At 39.5% G+C, this 27926-nt stretch overlaps 1 protein-coding gene across 3 annotated transcripts in view; it reads right to left on the bottom strand.

Moving 5' to 3' along the window:
• Herpud2 (HERPUD family member 2) overlaps window positions 1–5407 on the bottom strand; it is a 44706-nt gene extending 39299 nt beyond the window's left edge. The window contains exons 1-2 of one of the 3 annotated variants that reach the window (XM_020186128.2): window positions 5063–5407; window positions 4515–4908 (exon numbers count right to left, since the gene is read on the bottom strand). In XM_020186128.2, the coding sequence (XP_020041717.1) occupies window positions 4515–4661 (147 nt within the window). In that variant the 5' untranslated portion in view covers window positions 4662–4908; window positions 5063–5407. The other 2 variants (XM_020186127.2, XM_020186129.2) reach the window with 2 other exon arrangements.
• Between the last annotated feature and the right edge of the window lie 22519 nt (window positions 5408–27926).

Below are 27926 nucleotides of genomic sequence, written 5' to 3'. Positions count from 1 at the left end.
ATCTTTAAGAACAATATTCTCTGAAACCCCACTTTGCAATTTCCACTCACAGGCCATTCACATGTCAAATGTACGCACAACAGACAATGCAAAGTACAAGAACTGGAAGATTATGAAAACAGACCAAAACAGTGTTAGGATATTATGTTCCTCTATCTTCCCTATAATTTATCAGGATAAACAGAAATGAGCACATACTAAGCTAGGAAGTGTTGATATGATAGTAAGGCTATGTTACCCATTCATATATACAAATTTTAGACAATAGACCATTCAAACATACACCTCTTTTTATACTTCAGTTTGTTTTTTTTTTAGTTTATAGGTATATAACTGAGACCACCAAGTCCCTTCATGCCTTTCTTCGTCTTACTGTTTGTACCCATCATATATAATATAAATAACAATGGTTAAGGACCTAGGCTTTCAAGTCAGACCAACCTGGATTCAAATTCCAATTCTACTTAGACTTCTATGACCTTGGGCAAAACAATCACCAAGCTTCAGTTTCCTCATCTATAAAACAGAGCTAGTAATAAATCTTGTAAGGTATCTACAAGGAATACATGTGATAAAGCATATCAAGTGCTCAGTAGAATGCCTGGCTCGTATGGCAATCTCTAAGTCAATGGTAGTTTAAAATCAGAGCAGTTAAAGCATTCTAGACACCCAAACCCAGTTTATGTAAAGAGAAAAACTAAAATTTCTAGGAAAAAAATCCTATTTTTAAAACCACTAGTGCATGATTGAACAAAACATTACCTTCTTGGTACTTTTATTTTCAAGAAAGACATTAGGATAAAACTAAAAATAACTTAAAGTAACAAAAGAAATTTTAGTCAGCTGTCCTTAAAAACTTTTAACTTAGTCTATCTTTTATCGGCCATCAATAGTACCCTTTGTTCACAAAGGGTTTTAAAAAATTGAAATATATTGCTAGATGACATGAAACCTTTTTAAAATTTTATTAAAATTTTGTAAGACAATAGTCTTATAAAACAAAAATCATTTATGGATATGATTTATATCCCCTTGAAATCAACAGTTCCAAGGTGTTTAAGCTAGTAGGCTTCTACTTGCCTAAGTAAGGTAATAGGGAACTATAAAAATAGCAAATTCCAAATGATATGATACAAGCTATTTCCAATGAAAATGAAAGTAAGACTTCCTTCTGGGTTGTTGACAATTTGGTTATGGAATGTTATATTCTTAGAATAGAACCTATACAAATGGTTCTATTCTTGCTTCTATAATACTAACAGAACCTCAGAGTAAAAGAACAAGTTGAAAAGGCAGTATAAACCTGCCTATCTGATCAGGAAATCTGATGATCTAAGTATGGAAAGTAACTTCTTTAGTTGAACAATATTAAAGCAAAGACAGAGCAAAATGTGCCCAGAACCTAGAGGAACAATCAAGAAACTTCTGGCCAAAAGTCTGGAAAATGAGGAGCCAAAGCATGGAAGCCCAACAAAGGTTTGCCTTCATCATCGAATTCAGGGTAGTCAGGTCCACCTTTACTACTGTTTGTAGATAGCTGAAAGAGATAACGAGAATGTTGTCTAACTGGAGTTAGATTCATATTTTTTGTCTCTCTTGGTTAGTCCATTCTACTAAATAACATTCAGTGCAGCCATTTTGGTATTTATACCTCTGATAACTAAGCCTAAACTCAGATAAGAGTCTGAAACCCTAGCAAAAGTGGACTTTTTGACAGGTATCTTCACTATCCAGTGCAATTACCAAAATTTCAGATTTATTTCATACTGTAGGCCAATTTCAGAACCTGAAAATCTAAAATCACCCAGTAATGACAAATGTCAAATTAGAATAAGATTCACAATTTTCAGTATCTACTACCAACATGAACTGGTACACTTCCCAGTTCCTAAACAAATCCTAAATCAGTTATCAATACCTTCTAAGTTAACGAAACTCCCAAAGAGCTCAGCTCCACATTTGAAGTTTTTAATGATTTGCAAACATTTTCATAAATATAGCAACTGGCTAGAAAATATCTTCCCTTCCATAGCCATTAAAGATCTGTCATCTTTTTACTCAGAAGTAAGTAACTAAGTAAAACAAAGCATCTAAGCATCAGTGTAACAGTAACTCTGAAAGAATAATTGAAAAAAAAAAAAAAAAGGCAGGAGGTGGTGTGCACATCTGCAGAGAATCACTTGAACCCAGGAATCTGAAACCATCCTGGGCAACACAGCAATACCCTGTCTCAAAAAAACAAAAGAAAAGAAAAGAAAAACACTTGAAACATTTAAACACAGTCAATGCTGAATAATCATTGTGGGTGGTCATAAAAACCTAAACTTCTGTTACAATATTGCTTAATTACAAAATGTTCTGAATTCTAAGTAACTTTACAAAGTAAACTTTTAGGATTCCAATTCCTCTGTTGGTGACTACTATGGTTATGGGGTAACACTAAACAATTTCTCAACTGTGATACTTCAAATTAATTTCAAGTGATAAATAAGTCAGAATATTAATCTGTCAAATCTAATAATTATACAAATTTTCAGTGAAATTCTATAGCAATAAACACAGGTACTCCTGCTCCACTCTCCTTAACCTAGAAATGAACTTCTCTTGACATTATAGTCCACTTAGAGAAAACTTGCTGAAGGAGAAAAAAAGCTAGGTTTGCCACCGAGTTAAGTTTATTAAGAGGATGCATATTATTTGGTACAGCCTCCAAAAGTACTCCACTGTGTCCACAGAAGTCAGGTGGGTTGGGAAGGAGAGAAGTTTTGCAACTGATCTCCTCCTCAAGCAGCTGACTAACACATAGGGACACTGACAGTCCTCCACTAGGGACTAGCCCTGATAGGGCAGAACACATCCCCCAAAACATGCTCTCAGGGCAGATAAGGCAAATAGGCGTCACTTCTCTTGATACTTTTTCCAGAAGCAAAGTTTTAGAACAGTAATAACCCTTGCACCAACATATTGCAGACCAAGTCCCTTTTTGGTTTAATAGTGTAAAATAAAGATCTGGTGTGCTTACAAATGGTATTTGGGCTATGTTATGAACAATACTATGGGAGTCTGGGACTTTCAATTATAACTATTTTCAAAAGCTACTTTCCACTTCAAAAATGTGTACAACTAATTTATGCAAAGCAGAAATTTTTTAGCAAACTGTTATTCACAGTGTAAATCTTAACTTTCAAACATAAACTTTGAACAACTGAAAGCTCCATCTAGCTTGTTCTAAGTACTTAAGTACCTCACCCCTACTAAAAAATATTTGTATCACAAAGTACTTACAAATGTGGTTAAATGCCAACTGAGTTTTTTTAAACTTCCTGTTTTTGCAATAACCATCCTAATCCTGTGCTTATTCTAGAATTCTAAAAGCCCAATAAAACTTAATACTGCAACACTGAAACAGACCTAACTCATAAATATGGTCATATAGATCCAGTGTCTTCCTTACTTCAATGCATAAAACAAGCCTAGAAAGGACAGTTGCCTTCCAAAGGACCCATGGTTAAATTGGCCTGACACCACAAATATTTCCCATCCTAAAATCCACACCTCTTCATTATTTAATCATAAAGGTTCAGTAACTGAACACTGATCATTCACGAACGAAAAATTTATATGATGGAGAAAGTGAAAACCTCACTTTAATATACTCGGTACCTGATATTATCTTCTGAACTATTCCAAAACTTTTTAATTACCAACTATGTTCCTTCCACCCTGACTTCAGGAACAAATGGAGCTCTATCCACTGTCTGCATTTTATTTATCTTTGCAATATCCAGACATGATTCAGAATGGGAAATATAGTCACTCTGATTTCAGTGAAACAGATGATACGACAACAGGAATAAAAGAAGTACCAAATGATTGGAGGGTGGAAAGATTGTTCTCTTCTAAATTAAAGAAATTTCTATGTCCTCTTCAGAAGAAAAATGAGAAACAAGTGATGGTGATGGAAGAAAGGGAATGCACAAGTTATAATTCTTTGTTCCTCAAAACATACAGTAGACATGAAAGTATAATTTTTATAGGGGTCCCATAATTATTTCCAACAACAAAAAAAATTTTTTTTCTCTTCACAGTGAACATATTCCTGAGTCAAGTGTTGGAAGAAAAACTGAATTTTAGTCTAGAAAGCATTGAAAGCTCTAATAAGGGTTGTAGTGCTTCTTTATCTTTAAAAACCAGAAAAAGAATGCATCTCACATTCTCTTAGGTTGATGACTTTAAATTCCAAGAAAAATGGCCCCTTTTCCATATGTGCAAATTCTTAGGTCTCCTGGTATTTCTGCATACTTTTACCAATTAACTGAACCTCATCAGGAAGGTATTAGTGGCAGATGGCGCACGCAGGGGACACCCACAACCTCAGAACTGAAAATGCTTCCTGGTCTGCCAAAGGAGACCTATTTGACTCAAGATAGGAGGGGATGACAGCGAGGAGGGAGGTCCAGGGCACCCAAAGCTGCACGCAGGGCAGCGCCCCGCGCCCGGCTTGACACACTTACGGGTTTGCTAGGGTACACGTTAGATAGATGCGTTTTTAGTTTCCCCACGGTCCAGTTCAAGAAGCAGCTAATAGTCTGGTCACTGTATTTCTGATTCGGTGCTTTAATGATGAGGGTCACAGGAATCTCCATCCCACTTTGGTCCATGATGCCTTCAAAGGCAGACAGACAGTCAAGAGCAGCAGCAGACAGAAACCCCCAACGAGCCGAGGCGGTCACCGCCCGTGCGGCTGGGATGGGGACGGAAGTGAGTTCTTAATATTCCGTGTCCCAATCAGTCACAAGTGCATGTGGCGACACGTAGGCCATTGCCGGCAGCAAGGTGGACGGAGGTGGCAGCGGGGTCTAGGCGCCGGGCTGTCCCCGCCAGGTCCGGGCTCCGCCAGGTTCCGGACTGCAGAGGGAGGCAGGGAGAGAGAGCGATGAAGATGGGACGGGCAGGGTGAGGGCGACGCCCGGGTCACCGCCCCGCCCCTGCTGCGACCCTCGGGCTGAAACGCAACAAGGCCCCTACGCGACCGCCCGGCCGCGCGGACCCGGGGAGGTACCTGCGGGCAAGCCGCGAGCCTACGCCGCACTCAGCGCCCAGCAGTGTCGAGCGGCGGACTCCGCGGCGACCGCTCCACGGGCGGCTCGGCTCCGCTCGGCTCGGCTCGGCTCGGCTCCGCTCGGCTCGGCTCGGCTCGGCGGCCAGCACGGCCCGCCCCGGGTCTCGCGAGGCGACGCGGAGAGAAGTTGGCCAAAGGGCGCGGTCCACCTTTCCGCTGAATCCCACGGGCCGGGCAGCTCCGAGCAAGGCCAGGTCAGGCGCGGCCCGGAGCAGCGGCAGGTGGCAGGGGCGGGAACGAGGGCTGCCGGCCCGCTGATTTTGTTGTTGTTGTGAGGAGGGTCGCGGTCCCCTTTAAACCGGAAGGTGCAGGGCGGAAGTGCGTCACGCATGGCCCGCCCCTACGCGCGGCCCGGCCAGCTGCGCGCTTCCCAGCTGTACGAGGTGGCCGGGAGTGGACACTTGGCCTCTTGGAGCTGGCCTGTACTGGCGATAGCCTGCGCTGTGCGGACCACACCCTGAAGATGAACGAATGCTTCTCCGTCCCACGAGTGTCCTTCCTCATGCTCAAACTAGTGCTCAAAGTTCCCCGAATGCCGACTGCCTGCAAAGCAGGGCCAGCAGCTAGGGCCAGGGAGGTCTGGGGTACATCGCGTAAGGAGTACCGGCTTTCAGTTCATCCCGAAACCTACCTCTACTTTGTGTCCCCCCCGCTGGAGGGGACAGAGGCAGCTGTCAAGTGTGTAGTAAGATTGAGTTCTGCAGTATGGCAATCTCTCAACCTTCAGTTCCCTCAGTTCGTCTTCCCCAAAGTTGGCGAATGCTTACTGGGCACCTGCTGTGCGTTCAGTACAGTGGGACATGAAGTCAAATGGTCATTTCTTGTTTCATAGCTTCTTCATAGGTACAAAAGGTCAAGTCCACTACCCTTACACGCTCTTTTTCCTACACCACTTTGTCTTTATGGTAGCGCAACTTGAGATCTTAGCTGTACCCTCTCAAGTGCTCTTCTGACATAAATGAAGTCCCAATGTCCATAGCTCACTATGACACAGGTTTTCCACAGCAGACTGCTCTTTGTTTACCCAGTCACCCTAATGGACTTAATTTTATTCTATCTAAAAACAGTCTGTAAGATTCCCTTGCAGCTAGGGGCACCATTTAACAGTTCTCGATATGAGATGAAATTCAAAATCGCTACTGGGGTTCCCTGCAAAGATTCTTAAATGAACAAACTCTGTGTACCAGAGTTCATCCTTTCCCTATAGCTGTCTTCCTTCCTGGAGGCATGCTACAGCTGGAGATGCAGTAACCATACTCATGAAGCAACAAACAGGAGAACAAAAGAATGGTTGTATTAGTTACTTTTGCCTCACTGTGACCAAAACACCTGACAGAACAACTTAACAAATTATTTATTTTAGTTCATGCTTTCAAAGGATGTGGGGTTGCTTGACCCCATGTAGTTGAGCAAAACATTGTGGCAGGAGGAGTATGTGGTAGAGAAGAGTTGTTGTTCACCTTATGGCAAACAGGAAGGGGTCAGTCACAAGATATATACTCCCAAGTCTCTGTCCCCAGTGACCTCCTTCCTCCAGGCAGGCCCCACCTCCTAAAGTTTCCAGGACCTCCCAAAATATCCAACAGGTGGGGACCAAATGTTTAACACAGCTGTGGGGGATATTTCAAATTCAAACCACAACGATGGCAGAGAAAGATAATTGAGTCTATTTTTTGATGATACTTTGCCACCATACAAGCCTGATCTGTCTTCCCTAAGACTTGTTTTACGTCAAATTCCTGTTTAGGCCAGGAAGTCTCTACAACCACAACCACTACCCAACCCCTTCATCTTCTGTCACTTATGCTTTTGACTCAAGCATCCAAGAATCCTTTGTGGAATCATTTATGAGATGTGGCCATCTCACATGGTACTATAAAGTGTATTTTGTTAATGAATATTAAGACACTGTATTTCACAGTGTTAAGCACTATTTCAAGCAGAGTCCATCAAAGCATGAACCTAAACAAAAATTGTAATTACCATTCAAGAAATTGAAATATATGGGTATATAGTGTTGAAGATAACTTTATAGCCTCTTGAATTAAGTAGGTACCTAAAAATTGTTTTGGATGCTGTTGAAGCAGGCCACAATAAAGACAGTAGGTAGATCCCATTTTGTTAACAGTATATACATACGTGTATCAAACAATAAATGAAAAGGTGGTTCTCAAACTACTGATAGTGTTTGACTTGGAATTTTGGATAGAAAAAATTATCATGGTTGAGATAGTAGCAGTGGGTAAGAGGCTGCCATGAGTGTTTGCATGCCTGTTTAAATCACTGCACCTGTGGCAGGTAAGAATCAGAACTAAAAGATCAATTGCACATCTCTGTTACCATTTGTTACTAGAAACAGCATCTAATGAGGATTCTGAAGAGCACAATGGTAAGGTATCATACAAGATTTGTTGTTAATAAATGTACTTAAAACAACAGTAACTATTCAGTGTATGTAAACTACTAACTCAGGGTGATTTCTGCCATTGGGGTAGCTCTCTTACTTAACAAAGTAAAAGATAAAATTAAAGAAAATTATGTGTGAGCAATAAAAAGTGATTCTAATACTTGTAGAATGTCTACTTCTGATTCTTTTAATCATCAGGGTAGGAGGGAAACCATCTAAAAAAGCATATATTGATTCATGCTGCAGGATTACAGTTTCTTTTCAATATTCAAAGAAAATCAAGTGCTTGTTACTGAGTTTTTCTTACTGACATTTGGAGCACCTTCCAGGAAACTAAAATATTTTTATGATGTTGGTTGGTATAGTTGAGGCCGCTCATTTGTCTGTTTGTGTCACTGGCTGATGGCTGTCTTGGACAAAATACTTTAGTCAAGTGATGATCTTGCAGTTGCAGATTTGAAAGGCAATGTTGGCCATCTGGCTTCAGGTTCCTTCCATTTCCACTCTCACCATCCTTGTCACGTCTTTAAGATGCTGTGCCACAAAGCAGCTAATCAAGTCTCGATCAAGTGTATTGTTTTTAAAAACTGAAAACTCTCAGTGGAAGCCTATGAAAATTAGTTTATTTCAACACTGTACTTTAAAATCATAATTGGTCCCAGATGTTTAATTACAAACCGTGGAAAGAAAATAGAAGGAAGACTTAGTGCAGTGGTGTATGTCTGTAGTTCCATGTACTGTGAAGGCTGAGAAAGAAAGATAGTTTGAGGCCAGGAGGGTTTTTTGTTTTGTTTTTTGATGGTACTGGGGTTTGAACTCCGGTCTTCACTCTTACTAGGCAAATGCTCTACCACTTGACCCACTCAATTAGTCCTTGAGCCCAGGAGTTTAAGACCAGATTGGGCAACAGAGCAAACCCATCATAAAGAGGGTGGGGTAGGGGCATGGTTCAAGTGGTAGAGCATTTGCCTAGCAAGTGCAAGGCCCTGAGTTCAAACCCTAATACCACAAAAACCTAAATAAATATAAAAAAAACACGCACCTTAAATGCCAAATATGTGTTTTAAGTGATGCATCATCTAATGAATTCTCAGGACAGCCTTGAGCACTGAAGCTCAGAAATGATAAGGTCTTGCTCAAAGTCACACAGCTATTAAGTTCAAATACAGTTCTGATTCCACTATTATGCACATTCTTTCCATTATGCTGAACTTTCTTATTTAAACATATTCCTAGACACATTCAAGAGAAAAGCCTTTCAGAAACAATATCCTAGAGATCATCTAGATCAGTCTTCCAAACATTGCCAGAATCTCTCTTCCCACATCCCTGAAAGGCCATGAGTCAACCTTGGCTTAAACCTTTGCAGGGAGAGGGAACACCACCAACAGTTAAACAGCTACCATTGTTATAAGTGAATTGAAATCTGATTGCTACCATTTGTCATTAAGCATATTGTCCCCTCTTGATCAATCCAAAATATATTTACTATATTTTTTAGCAGTACTGGAGATCAAACCCAGGGCCTTGTGCATGGTAAGCAAGCACTCTCCCAGGGAGCTACACTCCCAGCCCAAAATATGTTTACTCTTATTCCACATGCTAGCCCTTCAAGTAGACAACTATTAAATGCTATCTGTGTCCTCCCCAAGCTAAACAGCCCTAGATCCTTCAACCATCCTTAAGAATCATTTCCAGATCTCTCAGAATAGTGACTCAACCTTTGGACACACTAGTTCATAATGTCTCTTACAGATTTTGGTGATACAGTAGTCCAGACATGTGATTTCCCTAGAAATGTTTCCATAACTATAAGTTTCTGTATTAATAGAAACATGCATAGGTGGCTGGTTAGCATTTGGATTCCCTGCTATTCAGTAACTATATTTCTAAGTAGTACTTAAGAGTGGTCTTTTGCAAGGCAAAAATCCCACTGAACAATGAACAGACATGTAAACAAGGACAAGAATGAAAAACAGGCCACGCTAAAGAGAGGGCACTAATGGGAGGGGTAGGGTAAAAGGAGGAAGTAAGGATGGTGAATATGGTTGATGTACTTTCTATATAAGAATGAATATTACAATTTTTAAACCTGTTGAAATCATAAGTGGACTAAAGTAGAAAGGAAAATGGAGGGGGGTGAACCAATTCGGGATACATTATGGAAATGTCATAATGAAACTCTCTGTATAGATATCTTAAACAAAAATGTCTTTCTTCAAAAACAACAGAAAGTAAAACTGGTCCTGTCTGGGGGTTGGCACCAGTGGGAGGGGGTGGATATAAGAAAAGGAAATAAGAGGGTGAATATGCAGAATGGGAGAAAATCTTTGCCAGCTATTCATCCAATAAGGGACTAGCATCCAAAATCTACAGGGAACTCAAAAAACTCACCCCTCCCAAAGAATCAACATCCCAATGAAGAAATGGACACATGAATTAAATAGGGAATTTTCAGAAGAAAAGGTACAAATGGCCAATAAATGCATGAAGAAGTGTTCAACTTCTCTGTCTATAAAAGAGATGCAAATCAAAGCTATACTAAGATTTCATCTCACCCCAGTAGAATGGCCATATTCAAGGGCAAAAACAACAAATGCTGGCAAGGATGTAGCAAAACAGGAACCCTTATATGCTGTTGGTGGAAATGCAAATTAGTACAATCACTATGGAAAGCAGTAATAGAGAGTCCTCAAAAAGCTAAAAATAGAACTGCCATATGATCCAGTGATACCACGCCTGGGCATATATCCAAAGCAATGTAAGTCAGAATACAACAGAGACATCTGTACACCAATGTTCATTGCAGCACTAGTCACAATAGCCAAGCTGTGGAAACAAGCCAGATGCCCGACAACTGATGAATGGATTAAGAAACTGTGGTATATATACACAGTGGAGTTTTACTCAGTCAAAATGAATAATGACACCATGTGGTTTAAACGTAAATGGATGCAATTGGAGGATATCATGTTAAATAGGCCAGGCTCAGAAAGACAAAGGCTACATGTTTTCCCTCTTACATGAAAGATAGATCCAAAAGATAAGCATAAACACTAAAACAAACATGATCATACACAAACTCATATGTAGAACCTGTTTATAACAGTGGAGCTACTCTATAGCACTCAGGGAAGGAGGGAAAGGATAGAGCATCAACAATATCGTAAAACATAACATCTGTCAAGGTAGAGAATATAAGGATTATGTATTGAAAGCTGTTGAAAAATAGGGGGTGGGAGGGGAGAAGAAAGAGAGAGCAATGGAAGGGGTTGAATGGACTAAAGTAAAGTATACCCACAGTGGGGTTACACTGAGAAAACCCCTTTGAACATTGACTTAGATATTCATAACAAAAGACAGGACTATAAAATAGGTACAGTGTGGTGGCGTACTTATAGAAGAGGAGAGGGTGAATGAAGGAGATTAACGTGAGGGAATATGGTTGATGGATTTCATATACTCATACTAAATAGAACAAAGAAACCTCTGCCAGTAGTTTTAAGTGGGGAAGGGAGAGGGTCAAGGGGGAGAAATAAGGGGGTGATCTACCAATGTACAATATAAGCCTATTTGGAATTGTCACAGTGAATTCCCCCTGTACAACAAATATATCCTAATAAAAAATGTAATGAAAAAAGAGGGTTAATATGGTGGAAATACTATGTACACATGTATGAAAGTGGAAAAATGAGACTTGTTGAAACTAGTCTAAGAATGGGGTGGGTAAAGGAGAATGATGGTGAGGTGAAATTAACTAAGATATATTATAAGCACTTTTGTCACTATCACAATGTAACCCAGCACAAATATAATAATATGATTTAAAAAAAAACCAGTCTGTAATTTCTCTGATGATTCAATCTGCTGACCTACTGACTTACAATGCATGGTGAATTTTGTTGCTAAATGGAATCTCACTGATGATTCTTTAGGTGACCAGAGAAGTGTTAGGGGTGGGGGAGGTTGCAAATATCTTGTATTTTTCACCTTCTGAGAATTTTGACCTAAATGTATGTATTGACTACAAAATAAATTACCTCCAAACACTGTGAGTCAGCAATTTGGGAGCAGCCTAGCTAGTGGTTCTGGTTTGACTCTCTGATGGACAGTGCAGTCAAGATTTCAGTTGAGTATCTGAACACTCAACTGGGCCTGGAGAATGTGCTCTGCGATGGCTCACACATAAGCTGGCAAATGGGTGCTGATTGCTGGCATGACATCTCAGTTCCTCCCCATGTGGGACCCTTTACAGGACTGCTTGATTGTCCTTTCAATATGGTATCTGGATTCTCCCAGAATGAGAGGTGCAGGAGACCAGTGCTGAAGCACAATGCCTTTTATGACTTAATCTGGGAAATCACATACTGTCACTTATGTTGTGCTCTGTTGTTCACATAGACTAGCCCTGAATCAATGTAGGAGGAGAGCACACAAGGGCATGAATACCAGGAGGTGAAGACCACTGGTCTTACATTGGAAGCACCTTTCTAAAGCATACCAGGTCATAATAAATTCCCTTCTATATACAACTATCTATGTCCAGATTCCAATACCAATATTACAATTGTTTCATAACTTCTTGCCCTTCCATGGGCATTCAGCCTCTCTTCTCCCAAAAAATATTTCATCAGTTTTCTACTCCCAAATTACAACTATTGGCTCTTATTTCTGAACATTTGCTATCTTCCTTTTTATTTATTTTTTAGCATATAATAGTTGTACAGGGTATACATTGTGATATATACATGTGTGTTTGAAATATATCTTTGTTGGATTTAAACACTCCATCATTCTCCCTCTTCTCCTCTCCTCCTCTTCTTAGAACAATTTCAACAGGTTTCATTCTTCTATTTTGATATATCCACCATATACCCTCATTCCCCCTTTCCTTGTGTCCAACCCCCTCCCACTGGTACTCGCCTTGGGAAAAGATTTATTTTTCCCTCTTGCCCTTCATTTTTTAAAATTAAGAGTGTATTGATAGTACAAGGGGATTTCGCCTTGCTACTTCAGGTCTGTATATGTCATGTCTTTCTTAAAAGCAAATATAGTTTAGTAGAGTTTAGGGATATTACATTTGCTACCCTACATTCAAATAAAATTAAGAATATGTCACTGAATTTAAACAAAACTGGAGAACAGTCATTGGCCTAGCATGAGAGTAAAGAGGATTCTTAATCTGGCTTTAGGGGTAGATAGCAGGATGTGTGTACCTTGAATTGTATATAGGACTGTGTTCATGGGCATTTATCTAGAAAGCTAGTCTATGGCTATTTTGCAATGCCTTTCAGAGAAATCCAGTTCTCAAACTTTTTTTCCAGTTAAAGGAAATGACTAATGAGCCAGTTATCAAGTTATTAACTCAAGGGTCCAAGTACACCCTTATTTGCTTGTTTTGTGATAATCAGTCATGTAAATACTCCTTTTCTAACTGGCATGAAATTAAACTGCCAGTAGAGGGCACCAGAGGGATACTGGGGAAGGAAATGTCACTACTTGGGTAGTAAAGTGCAGGTAGCTTCGCAGCTTTGAGTTCAAGCAGCATTCCTCACTTCTGTAGCACCCACTTCCACCAGTGCCCAGTGTCTAGCACCTCTTATGAGCAGCTTATCTTATCCAGGAAATTTTTTAGGCAAATTTGCAAGCAATCCTATGTACAGCTTTCCGTGAACCCCTCGAGTGGCTTCACAGCACAATGAGTTACAACACCCTCCATGAATGACATCCCTTGCACTGTTTAGGTGGCTCTGCACCCTCACAGAAGTTCTGACATCCAGGGAACTACACCTAGATCTCTTCAGTGTCAATTTATCTTAACCTTAAGGACGGTGGTCAATGTCTGTGTCTGTTATTCTTATATTTTTTAGAATTCTCTTTGTTCCTTTCTAACCACCTCTTCTTATTCAAGTTCCCTGTGAAAATAATTTTTGTACTTATCCTCTCTGTTCAAAATATTGTGTGATTTGGCCAGGCACCAGTGGTTCACACCTGTAATCCTAGCTACTCAGGAGGCAGAGATCAGGAGGTTCACAGTTAGAAGCCAGCCCAGGCAAATAGTTTGCAAAACCCTATCTCAAAAATACCCATTGCACAAAGGGCTGGAGGAGTGGCTCAAGCTAAAGGCCCTGAGTTCAAGCCTCAGTACCGCAAAAATGTGTGTGTGTGTGTGTGTGTGTGTGTGTGTGTGTTTGACAATTGGTCATGCCCTTCAGCCAAGCTCCTTCCCAGTGAGAAATGAGCTGGAAGAAATTCATAGCATACAGTGGTGTTACAATAAGCTGTCTCCTCATTGTATTCATGTGACAAGGGAAGGAAAAGGCTGTGTATTTCACTTGACCACTGTGGCCAGTTACATGGGATAGATTCTAGTGAGTACTCTTGAGCAATTGTAGAAAGAAAATAAGAAACTCATGTCTTTCGATTCCTAGTTCCAGTCACAGCCTAAAACCAGAAAGCTTCCTTAACAACTGTAAAAGAATCTTCCAGTTCTTGCACACATACAAGTAATATTATTGAAAGTCAAGCACAAAATGTGTGTGTGTGTGTGCGTGTGTGTGTGTGCGTGTGTGTGTGTGCGTGTGTGTGTGTGTGTGCGTTGAGATGGGGTCTCATTGTATTGCCCAGTCTCCTGAGCTCAAGCAAGCTGCCTACCTCAGCCTCTGGAGTATTGGAATATAAACACATACCACCACACCCACTTCAGATTTTTATTTTAAGAATTGCTGGATTATGATAATAACTCTATTCACAGTCCTTTCAAATTTTTCATATGAAAGTTAGGGCTTGACTAAGGAAGAATGAGTTCCTGAAAAAGACAGTAGGGACATCTGCTTAGACCCAGATAAAATTAACAATCTTGAAAGTCCAAGTCACTCTGAGTTCTTCTTTGTGATGAAAGCAGCTTGCCCTCTGGATATGCTGTCCTTTGCTTGAAAACTCAAACATAACCTCACATGGAGCAAAGTGTTTAAAATTCTAGACCCATTATAACCATCTCCTACTGTCACCCTATAACTAGGATTAAATCTCAATGCATTCCTCAGGGACACGGTAAGTATCACAAGACTTTGCAAATATGTATCAGCAGACATCTGAAGAATGTGTGTAGACGTCTTACTCCAAGAATATCAGATTCTCTTATTAGGGTAAATTTTAACAATAGATTGAGCTTGTGGGTGCACTTCCTAGCAATTTCAGACTTCAATGTGTTAGCTCATGCAGCTGAAGATGGCTCTCACAATTTATTGGTTGGTTGACTAAAACATGGACTCAAAGGTGGCCCACATTCAGTATAGCTATCCTGGTGTGATGTGGAGAAAGGAATCCAGGAGCTCAAGGAAATAGGAACGTCAAACTCTATCACATGTTACCTGCACAGTCACACACACCCCTCCATTGTTCCATGAGAAAACCCAGAGGTTATTCTTTCCTCCAAGGAATCAAGGAGGGCACCAGTGGGAGGGGTACCTGCATCCTCGTGAGCTCTGAGGGTGCTCTCCTTTCTAGACCAGGTATGGCTGTAAGGAATGCAGACACAGAGCTGAACCTCCTAATTCTGGGTAGAGTTGGGAGACAACACCGTTGGAAGCTGGGGATCTGTGTCATGGGATGTGGCATAGCTTTCAATCACAGCCCATTATATGCAGAGAGGCATGGATTCTAATTTACATTAATGCTTGTGCTAGTCACTATTATTGGATACAAATGATAGAAAACTATCCTTGCCTTTGAAGAGTTTGCAATCTAGTAGGAGAAAATAAGACAAGCACACAGTGACGAAAAAAACAAAATAGAGTAAGAGAAGTACCCCAGGCCCTTCTGAATGCCCAGCCCAAAGCAGAAGAAAGTGAGAGAAAAGATATGATCTGATATATATCAAACTGGGCTGGGGCTATTTGTAAACAGTTATCTGACATGATTCTTCCTTCTTCCAGTCTTTTCCAACTTTTCTTCACATTTGCCCCAGATTACGTGTTCACTGACACCCATCCACTGTTTTCCTCAGGCACAGCTGAGACTCAGTTCAGCCAGTAGGGAGGTCTGCTACAGGAAGTAAGATGGACACCACACTTCTGGGCAGATGCACCCAGCCTCCCCCTCCCCCCCACTGATGCCTGCTTTCCTGCTATGCCCTTCTTGAGGACAGCTTCATCCTTTTTCAGCACATTCTCCATCATCCCCACCCATCTCACCTCCAGTGTCTACAGCAATGTCTCTAGGATAGCAGTGGCTTCCTAATTCATTTTGTTCAAATTCTCAGGTTAGATCTAGGATCAGCACAGTAATCGATTAGTTTTACTGACAAGAGTAAGAAGGGGGAAGAAGGACAGTTAAGCCAAGTACTTCAAATACTGTACACCAAAAACCTACTTCATCCATTCATTCTAAGCATTCAATAAGCCAAACATACAGGTTTTATACTTTTTATCTTCTCTTAAAAAAAAAAACTCCTCAAAATATGCAGGACAATTCTTAAATAGTTACATAACTGGTCAAGGGAAAAGGCCAAAGTTCTTGGAGAAATATCTTGGCTGAATTCACAGCTCCTCTTGGTTTCTTTCTTCGTATTGTGCTCTTTTTGATTCCCTAGGGTTTGTAAACTAGGCTGAGTCTCTGAAAAAGCAAGCTAACTTTGACTAAGAAAACTTGCTGAATTCCAGGAGTCATAGGACAGCTTCTTCAGAATAACCTGTGCAGCATTCATTCTTAAAGAATGCAGGAGTTTACTTCCCTGAAGGGAGTTATGTTTCACAACTTTGAGGTTGCCCAATGCGAAAGCGCTCAGTTCTGTTGCAAGAATGTTAAAAGGGTTGTGCATGATACACTTATAATCCCAGCTACAGGGAGGCAGAGATGAGAAGATCAAGGTTCCAGGCCAATTCTAGACAAAAAAAAAAAAAAAAAGCAAGACTCTATCTCAAAAACAAACTGGGATCCTATAGAATCCTAGCTACTCAGGAGGCAGAAATCAGAAGGATCGCAGTTTGAAGTCAGCCAGGGAAAATAGTTCATGAGACCCTATCTCAATAAAAACATCACATAAAAGGGCTTGTGGAATAGCTCAAGGTGTAGGCCCTGAGTTCAAACTACAGTACTGAAAAAAAAACTGAGTGTGGTGGTTCATGCCTGTAATCCCAGCCATGTGGAAAGTGGGGGGTTAGGTAGGAGAAACACAGTACCAGGCTGGGGTCCAAGGAAAAAAATACAAAACCCTACTGAAAAATAAGCCAAAGCAGAAAGGGCTAGGGGTGTGATTCAAATGGTAGCACACTTAACATAACAAGAGCAAGGCCCCAAGTTCAAAGCCCCCACAAGAAAGAAGAGAATGTGCAACTAAGATCACTCTGTGACTAAAGACAAAGCAACCTGAGTTAGTGGATTGCCAACTTCAAATAGTTGAGTGGAGTGTGCTGGGTGTCATTGTATGATCTCTTCGATTCCCTTCAATTCCTCCGATAAATTCTGGGGCCCACTTTCAAGCTCATCCTGCCCTATCCTTACAGGTTTTCTTGGTCTTTTCGGGTAAAATGGACTGTTGCATTGGACTTCCTTAGCTTAGCTATTATGCCCTACTCATTGCATGTTACTGCAATCACACACAATCCCGTTTGCAGAGTAACAATAAATACATCAATCAGATTGGAGACTCCATTTACAGAGAGGGAAATGAACTGTAGATAAATGAAGTACTTTGCCTAGGGTTGCCCAGTTAGCAATTGATAAAGCTATTGATACACAAGCCTTATAAAGTTATGGTGTTTTCTTATTCATTTATATTTAACATCACTCCTAGCTGTGGTTCTATGGGGTTTTTGTGTAACCATTTCATGTCCTCTCTTTCTCTTTTTTAAATTTTACTATCGTGTTGGGTAGGGGTAGATTGTGGCATTTACAATAGTTCCTACAATATATCAGATATATCATAGGTGAATTCACCCCCTCACCATTCTCCTTTATCCCCTGCGCCCTCATTCCTAGAATAGTTCCAATCAGTATCATTTTTCCATTGACATGCATGAGAACACAATATTTGCACCATGTTCATCCTCCATGTCCTTTCCCACCTCCCCCCCCCAACTGGTACCAACCCTCAGGCAGGACCTGTTCCGCCCTCCTGTTCTCTGATATTGTAAAAGAAAAAAAATGACATTTTTGTTTGTTTAAGGAAGCTACACAAGAAGTTCCCTTGTGACATTTCCATGTATGTATGTATTATAACCCAAAACGGTTTATCTCCTCTATTTTTCTTCTTTCTGCCTTAGTCCCTTTCCTAAGGCGGTTTCAACAGGTTTAAAAGTTCTATATCCATTCTTGGATAGAGAGTGCACTCCCATGTCCTCTGTCTTGTGTGTGATGAGAAACAATAGAGCATCTGCAAGAGCGTGGCCATATTATGGAGACTTAGCAGCAAGAGTTAAATCAAGAGCTGGTGGAATGGTTCAAGTGCTAGAGTGCATTCCTAGCAAGCGTGCAGCCCTGAGTTCCAAACAAAAATTTTCTTGTACTTTTTTTTTTTTTTTTTTTTTGGCCAGATGCCAGTGGCTCACGACTATAATCCTAGCTACTCAGGAAGCAGAGATCAGGAGGATCACGATTCAAGGCCAGCCCAGGCAAACAGTTCAAGAGACCCTATCTTGAAAAAAAACCCATCACAGCAAAGGGCTGGTGGAGTGGCTCAAGGCGTCGGCCCTGAGTTCGGGGGGGGGGGGGGGGGGGGGGAGGGGGGGAGAAAAAGAAAGGATTAAGCAAAGATAGACCTCAGGGACAAAGTTCAGAAGCAAAAGGGAGACATCTCTCCAAGCATCCATGAGTCTCAGGCAGCTGAAAGCAGCATCCCAAATGGGCCATCGGCATGCTTGCTGTCCATCCAGCAAAATAAGGAAACACAGTGGCAGAATTCCGAATGGTGCCTTGTACAATTTGTCACTTAACGATTTGCCATCACATGGGCCATTTTCCTGCCAGCTCCTTCTGGGCCAAACTCAGTATTTTAAATGTTATTGCATGTATGACTGGAAACTCCTGTCATTTTTGGATGCTTGTAGCTTCTCTTTTGTGCCTATGAAAGTCATTCTTTGGTTTACATAACCATCTTTTATTCACTCTTGCCCAAAATTATAGCTTGTAGCATAATACTTCAATCAGGAAGGAGTGATTTTGAGGCATCCTTCTTACAAACCGCCTACACGTGTGAGGATGCCAAGGACTGTAGAGCAATAAGAAAGCTTCCCGAAAGACATGAAAACTCAGCTTAAATTGGTCTTTTCACAGATTCAAGGGAGAGATGATAGTCTTTGATCCTCACAAATTATATATTGGTTCTCCAGTTTTTTCAAAATTCCTTTAGAAACCTTCCTTTTGAAGACATTGGTTTCATGTTGACTAATCAATAGAAACCATTTTTAGCTTATTTCATGGGATTTTAAAATCCTTTTGAGAGGGGGTGATTCTGGGGTTTGAACTCACACTTGTCTACCACTTGAGCCATGCCCCCAGCCCTTTTTTGCTTTCATGAATTTTCAGATAGGATCTCATATTTTTGTCCAGGACTAACCTTGCACCACAATCCTCCCACTTGTGCCTCCTACATAGCTGAGATTGAAGAGGTGAACCACTTCTTCAAGTTGAGATAGGGCCTCAGCTAATTTTTTTCCAGAGCTGACCTTGCACCATGATTCTCCTAATCTCCACCTTCCAAGTAGCTGGGATTGCAGATGGGCACCACTGTACCTTGCCAATTTAAAAACCTTTCTTAAGATGAGCGCTAGCTCACACCTGCAATCTTAGCTGCTTGGGAGGCCAGCCCAGGCCAATACCCCCACCTCTAATATAACCAGAGAAAATGGACTGGCTGTGTAGCTCAAGTGGTAGAGTGTCTGCTTTGCAAGCACAAAGCTCTGAGTTCAACCCCAGTCCCACTAAATTAATAAATACCTTTTTTTTCTTTTTTTGTGGTACTGGGGCTTGAACTTAGGGCCTATACCTTGAGCCACTCCACCAGCCCTTTTTGTGATGGGATTTTTTGAGATAGGGTCTTGCCAACTGTTTGCCCAGGCTGGCTTCGAACCACATCCTCCTGATCTCTGCCTCCTCAGTAGCTAGGATTACAGGCGTGTGGCTGACAATATAAATACCTTTTTTAACTCCATAAAAAATTTTAGTACAACTGTATAATTTCATCATCCTAATTCTTATTTGTTTATAATGTCTTCCAATCTTCATTATATATGTGTACATATCTGTAAGCAATTAATGTATATAGTGTTTATAAAGTTGTAGCAATATTATGCATACTCAATTTTAGAAATTCCTTGTCTCACTTGAAAGCCATAGTTATTAGTGCTGGAGTCTCAAAATCTACCAACATGCCACAATTTTTTATTCATTTCTTGAATTAGATGTGGTTGACAGTTTTTCATTATTTAAAATGATGTTCCTATAAACTTTTGGGTTCATTTAGCCTGATTCTTAAAATATTAATCAGGAAAAGATTACTTAAAGGATCTGAACACTTTGTCACTCAAATGCTGACCATTACCTTTTTAAATTGATTGAAAATAAGACTGAAATGGAAGTAATAATTTGATATTATTTATTTTAACTTGCAGTTAATATAACATGTGTGATCACCTAAAACTTTGAAATTTGTGAAAAGTATGTCATTTAGCTCATTTCAGGGCAAGAGAAAGTGAGCTAATGATCAGAATGGCGTGGCTGGACCCAGGAGTTCTCTTTTCCCACTTCCTCTGTATCTGGTGACACCCTCATACCATTCTTTGATAGACTTTTCATGACAGGGGAAATGGCCACTGGTGACCTCATGCCTTTAAGCCTCGTGGCTGAAATACATCAGACCTCTCTGAAGATCATTTTCCCCACTTACATTCCACCAGGTTCTGCTTAAAGGTTCTGCCACCTGCCAACAGCACGGGGCTGAAGTCTAAACCTTCGACATGCTGGTCTTTGAGGACCCCTGACCCAAACTGTACCATTTACTCAGGAAAATCCATTTTTGCTTAGATAATTATCCATATGTAAGGAAAAATTCTGGAAATTTATTAACCAAAGTATTCCAAGTGACATTGTAATAGGCCTTTTACTTCTTTTTAAGTCTATATTTTCTAATTTGTCCAACTGAATTTATTTTACTAGTTTGATAAGAAAAAATATTATTTAAAAAATTTAAAGTTCACTTATTTCTTCACTTAGCAGTAAGTCTTGGCATTACTTCTCAGTACTCTCTCTCCCTCCTCCCTTCCTCCCTCCATCTCTCTCTCTCTCTCTCTCTCTCTCTCTCTCTCTCTTCCTCTCTTTACCTCCGCCCCCCACTAAAGATTAAACCACGACCTCACACATGCTACACTGAACTGCATCTCTAGCCCTCGTCTTGTTTTTTATTTTTTAAATAAAATCTACATTTTACAATAACAATCCATTCTCTTCTTAGCCTTACATTTTGAAATATTAATATATTTTGTTTGTTGACAATTTCACTGGAGTCAAGACATTTTTCAAGTTTTAAGTTTTAATTTAGGATTTTTCTCTTAAGCCAAAATTTTAAAAAGGAACCTATCATCATGTTTTTGACAAAAATGCTATGGTTTTGAAACAAATTAGGCGGGATCAAATGGTATTTTTCTTTTACTCTATTTTAAAATACTGCTTATTCACATTCTTCCATCTGTTGCAGTAAGGCTAATTTGTGAGTGATATTTAAGTCATGGATTTCGTGTTACTATCACATTATTACATTCTATTTAGAGATACTTAGTGCCATATTTCCGAGAGGAAAGGTAGACATAGAAAGCCAGAAGCAGAGGCGCACCATGAAATGCGCGCTGTTGCTGCAGTTAACCACACTAGCCACTGGGTGGCTCCACTGCTTCACACCATTCACTGTCTGATGGACGTTTCCCAGGAGAAGGAGATGAAGGGCAAAGCTTTACTTAGCAAATGCTTAATGAGGAACCGATGCAGCATTTACATGCGGGCGTTTTATTTAGAAACAGTTCTGATAATGTATGCAATATTTTCTTTCGTCCTTTGATAACTAGACATTTGATTAGCCAAGGAGGGGAGGGGAAACCTGTGCTTATTACTCACCTTCCCATCATACCCTACACCACACAAATTTTCCGTTGCGGTATGTTGCTATTTTCATAGCTACCATTTTCAGAGCCCGCTAATAAAATAACTCCAGGAAAAACGAGTATAATTATCACTAGATGGAAATACTGCATGCTCTTTTTTTGAAAACTACATTGCTTCTAGCAAGAAATATCACCTAAGAAACATCACGGTATCTATAACAGCTAGTGCATAGAAAAAGCTATCATCCACAAAGATACAATAAGCCGCCCCTAGGTGAGGGATCTTGAAGGCTAACTCCCTTTGGAACCACAGATATAAACCTCCAATTTAGAAGCTTAGCCTCAATTTATATTTCCAGATGCCGTTACATTTGCAATGTGTTAGTGTAAAATTTTCCTTTATCCTGTCTTCTTTTAGTTTGGTTTTTCTACTCCAAATCTTTCACTTTCTTCTGTGTTCTTGGTTTCTCTTTTGCAATCTGCCATCCTTATTTTTATGTTTTCTGCCCCTTTTCATTTGCTAGGTTGAGCAGACAATTATTGAATGAAAGTCATTGTTTATAATAATTTCACTTTAGTAATAACATAATAATTTTACTTTAATAATTTCTGTGATGGAATCAGTCCATCAGAGAAAAGAAATTAACATAAATGATCCAGAGTTTGAAGAGCCCCTTGAATACTTGTGCTTGTACTCACTATAACTTCATGTTGGCTACAGGACTTACTTATCAGTTCAGGGAAACTGATGAATGGTGAAATTAGATGAAAAGAATTGAATTCAATTTGAATTGAATTCAAACAGCAGAGAAATTAGAAACAGAACACATTTTTTATTCTACAAACTATAAATAGAGTAACCAAACACAGAATTTGGTGTAGATGACAGAACTCCAAGTGAGAAACTGGAATTTAAATGTCAATTTCACCTTATCAGGAAAAGATACAGTCAAAAAAGGGGTGGGGGGACATTGCCAGAGTGTGGGATCCAAATGCCAGAAGCCACATCTAGCTCAAAGGCTTCATCTTCAAAAGCTTCTGGAATCAGATATGCCATTTTGAATGAGATTCTGTGCTGTGGTTAGATCCCATGGTATCACTTCTATTTGGGCTACATTACTCTTGAATGGGCTTAATCACAAATAGAATAGTGTCAATAATAGTGTGGATCAAACAGTATTTAAATGTTCCTAAATATCAAATGTGTTTTTACAAATATTCAGTTCCCTCCCATTCAAACTTGGTCTTACCACTCTTTCTTTTAATCATGAAGTGTTCCCAGAATACCAAAAAGCCTAAAGAACAACACAATGAACTTCTAAGTGGGCATTATCCACCCAGGTTAAGCCAGTTTTTTTCCATATTTCCCAAAGCTCTTAAGTTATTTTTTAAAAACCTTTAAAATAGTTTAGATTCAACTGAAAGCTCTGTGTTTTCTCTCCCAGACTCTCTCCCCAACATCCTTCTCTAGAGATACCACTACCATCAAGTTAGTGTTTATCAGCACGTGTTATTGCTTGACAACACATTATATATTCCTAAACAAAATATATATGCATGAATGTTTTCACCTGGAAGAGGACTGCTGGGAACTAAAGCCAGGGCCTCATGCATGCTAAGCACACACACACACACACACACACACACACACACACACACTTCCACTGAGCTACACCCCTAATCCAATGTTTTAGCTTTTTATAAAAATACCTCCATACTCTACTTAGCTTTCTACCATTTGCTCTTTTTCTTCACATTGTATTTTCCAGGTGGATTCATTTTACTACATTCACCATCAATTTTCATTTGTGTTAGTTTTAGCCTAAAACTCAATTTTCCCTGCTTTTGCTTATTCACTGGACAGTTTGGCCACACAAAAAATGTACCCTCTAATGGAGAGAATGGAGGCAATTTTTGAAAGCCATGATTTTAATATTTTCTGTGTACCTTGAAGACCCTGATTATGAAAAAAAGGCGCATTTTTAGACTTTATAGTTCAGCCTTTAAAGATAAACTAAGGTATTTAAATCAACCCATGGGGGTTCTTTTACACATTATGAAGACCAAGGAGCACACTGCTAAGTCGCTGGGCTGTGAGATAAGGGGGAGAGATCGTGTTCTAGAATTTCCTATCCTGTCATCTAGTCCTGACTCTACTGACTTTGGCAGGTTATTTAATTTAACTGATCTTCCAGTTTCTCATTTTCTCATCTCTAAGATGAGTCACTTAAACCAGATGCTCTTGGTGCTAGTTTTCAAGGATCTGTGAAACAAATAAAACTTATAACAGATGAAAATTTATTTTAGGTCTTATACTTTAATGGAATTTCATTTTCAGTGTGAAATGCATTTTAAAAAATTATTAGTATATATTCATTATAAGGGGGAATTCATAGTGACAATTCTGATTAGACTTATATTATACATTATTTGCATTGCCCCCATTGACTCTCCCCCTCAACCCCCTTCCCACCCCACTTAAAGCAATTGCAAGAGGTTTCTTCTGTTTCATATAGGTATCTGAAGTCCATCTACCATATACTGTCATCTTAATCTTCCTTCACCCTTCTGCCTCCCACTTTTACCCCCCTCCCACACACACTGTGTCCTGATTTTCATTCTTAATATTTAAGTTGATGTTCAAAGTGATGTCTCAATGTATGCCCACTGTGGGTGTGGTTTACTTTGGCATGTTCAGCCCCTTCCATTACTCTCCCTTACCCCTTTACCTCCCACCCCCCCATTTTTCAACAGCTTTCAATACACAACCCTATATGTTCTACCTTCACATCTTATGTTATATGGCATTACTGATGCTCTATCATTCTCTTTTCCTTTTCCTCTTTCCCTGAGTTCCTTAGAGTAGTTCCATGTTACAAAACATGTTCTACATCTGAGTTTGTATATGGTCATGCTTGCTTTTTATATATGTTTATTTTTGGATCTATCTTCCATGTATGAGAGAAAGCACGTGGTTTTTGTGTTTCTGATCCGGGCTTACTTCACTTACCATGATGTCCTCCAATTGCATCCATTTACCTTCAAACCACATGTCATTATTCCTTGTGGCTGAGTAATAATTGTGCATGTATACCACAATTTCTTGATCCATTCATCAGTTGTAGGGCACCTGGGTTGTTTCCAAAGCTTGGCTATTGTGAATAGTGTTGTGATGAACATCAGTGTACAGGTGTCTCTACTGTATCCTGTCTTACATTCCTTTGGGTAGATGCCCAGGAGTGGTAACACTGGATCATATGGCAATTCTATCTAGTTTTTTGAGGAATCTCCATACTTCTTTCCATAGTGGTTGTACTAATTTGCATTCCCACCAGCAGTGTATAAGGGCTCCTGTTTTGCCACATCCTCACCAGCATTTGTTGTTGTTATTGCCCTTGATTATGGCTATTCTAACTGGGATGAGATGAAATTTAAGTGTTGTTTTAATTTGCATCTTTTTCATAACCAGGGAGGTTGAACACTTCTTCCTATAGTTACTGGCCATTTGTATTTCTTCCTTTTAGATTTCCCTATTTAATGAATGTGCCCATTTCTTCCTTGGGGTGTTGATTCTTGGGGGCTGAGTTTTTTGAGTTCCCTGTAGATTCTGGATATCAGTCCTTTATGGGATGAATAACTGGAAAAGATTTTCTCCCATTCTGTGGGCTGTCCCTTGAGTCTGGTGACTGCTTCCTTTGCTGTGCAGAAGCTCTTTAGTTTGATGAAGTCCCATCTGTTCATTGTTTCCCTTCGATGCTGAGCCTTTTGAGTTCTGTTTAGGAAGTCATTCCCTATACCAATCTATTTCAGTGCATTTCCTACTGCTTCCTGGAGTTGTTTAAGAATTTCAGGCCTTATAGTAAGGTCTTTGATGCACTTTGAGTTGATTTTGGTACAGGGTGTGAACAGGGATCTAGTTTCAGTTTTCTACATGTGGATATCCAGTTTTCTCAGCAGCATTTGTTAAAGAGGCTTTTCTCCATCATGGATTTGGGGCTCCTTTGTCAAAGATCAGTTGGCTAGAGATGCATGAGTTTATGTCTCGATCTTCTATTCTGATCCATTGGTCTTCCTGTCTGTTTTTGTACCAACACCATGCTGTTTTTATTGTTATGGCTCTGTAGTATAGTTTGAAGTGGAATATTGTGATGCCTCTAGCATTGGACTTTTTGCTCAGAATTGCTTTGGCTATTCCAGGTCTTTTATGTTTCCATATGTATTTCATGATGGATTTTTCTATTTCTGTGCAGAATGTCATTGGAATTTTGATAAGGATTGCATTGAGCATGTAGATTGCTTTTGGTAGTATGGCCATTTTCACAATGTTGATTCTACCAGTCCACGAGCATGGAAGGTCTTTGCCTCTTCTGATGTCTTCTTTGATTTCTCTCTTCAGTGGCTTATAGTTTTTATTAAAAAGGTCTTTGGTTTCTTTCATAAATTTATTCCAAGATACTTTATTGCTTTTGAGGCTATCGTAAATGGGATTGTTTCCCTGATTTCTTTCTCCATTGTGTATTATTGGTATATAGAAAAGCTACTGAGTTCTATATATTAATTTTGTATCCTGCTACTTTGCTGAAAGAGTTTATGATTTCTAGTAGTTTTTTGGTAGAGTTTTGGGGGTCTTTTAGTATAGGATCATGTCATCTGCAAATAGGGATAGTCTGACTTCTTCCTTCCTTATTTGCACCCCTTTTATTTTTTGCTCCTCTCTTACTGCTCTGGCTAGGAATTCCAAAACTATATTGAATAGAAGTGGAGAAAGCAGACAGCTTTCAAAGCAGACAGGAGACAAGTCTCCTTCCTGACTTTAACAGAAACAGTTTCAGTTGTTCTCCATATAGTATGATGTTGGCTCTAGGTATGTTGTATATAGCCTTTGTTATTTTAAGGAACATTCCTTCTATTCCTACTTTCTTCAGAGCTTTTATCATGAAAGGGCTTTTTGACAAGGCTTTTTCTCCATCTATTGAGAGGATCATGTGGTTTTTGTCCTTACTTCTGTTTATATGCTGTATTACATTTATGGATTTCTGTATATTGAACCATCTTTGTATCCCTGGAATTAAACCAACTTGGTCATGGTATATGATCTTTTTGATATGTTGAATTCTGTTTGCCAGTATTTTGTTGAGAATCTTTGCATCTGTATTCATTAAAGATATTGGTAGATAATTCTCTTTTCTGATGTCTTTTTTGGGGTTTGGAATAAGTGTAATGTTGACATCATAGGATGAGTTTGGTAGTGTTCCCTCCCTTTCTATTTCCTGGAAAAACTTGAGGAGTATTGGTATTAGTTCTTTAAAGGTTTGGTAAATTCGACCATGAATCCATCAGGTCCTATGTTCTTCTTTGTAAGGAGACTTTATTACTGCTTCAATTTTATTGCATGTAACAGGACTATTTAGATGTTTCATCTCTTCTTGGTTCATTTTTAGTTGTTTGTATGGATCCAGGAATTTATCCATTTCATCTAGATTTTCCAGATTACTTGAATACAAGTTTTCAAAGTACTCTCTAATGATTCTCTGGATTTCATTAGTATTTGTGCTTATTATTTTCATCTCTGATTTTATTAATTTGGATCTTTTTCCTCTTCCATTTTGTCATGTTGACTAAGGGTTTATCAATCTTGTTAATCTTTTCAAGGAAACAACTTTTGGTTTCATCAATTCTTTGTATAGTATTTTTTGGTCTTGCTCTCATTGATCTTGGCCCGAATTTTTGTTATTTCTCTCCATTGCGTTTGGGGTTTGGTTTGTTCTTGTTTTTCTAGGAGCTTATGGTACATCATTAGGTTGTTTATTTAAGAGGTCTTTGTTTTTTTAATGTAGGCATTTATAGTTATAAACTTTTCTCCTAGCATGGCCTTTGCTGTGTCCCACAGATTCTGGTAGGTTGTATTTTCATTTTCACTGGATTCTAGGAAATTTTTTATTTTTTCCCTTATTTCTTCAGTCACTCATTGATTGTGAAGTGCATTTTTATTATAATATTTTGACAAGGAAAGAATGTAGCATATGAATACTCATTTTTAGGACAAAGGACATGTAATTATTTAAATTATTATATAAACATAGAGCTACAATTTTTGCCTTCACACACATTTTGTTCACATTTATAATCAATTTACTTCTGAGTCTTTAGAGATAGACAGCTTCTCCCCAGATTATGACATTGCTCTTGAGGAAATAGGACACACTTCCAGCATCCACTTCATCATGCAGGTTCATTATCACAGTTGTAGGGACTCTGTATGTGAGTTATAAGGAGGACCACTGTAGGTATACTGTGTTGGAAT

Source organism: Castor canadensis, chromosome 2 (genome assembly GCF_047511655.1).
Source record: "Castor canadensis chromosome 2, mCasCan1.hap1v2, whole genome shotgun sequence".
NCBI classification, from domain to species: Eukaryota; Metazoa; Chordata; class Mammalia; order Rodentia; family Castoridae; genus Castor; species Castor canadensis.
The sequence above is the reverse complement of the archived record's forward strand: the minus strand, read 5'-3'. Positions and strand labels throughout refer to the sequence as shown.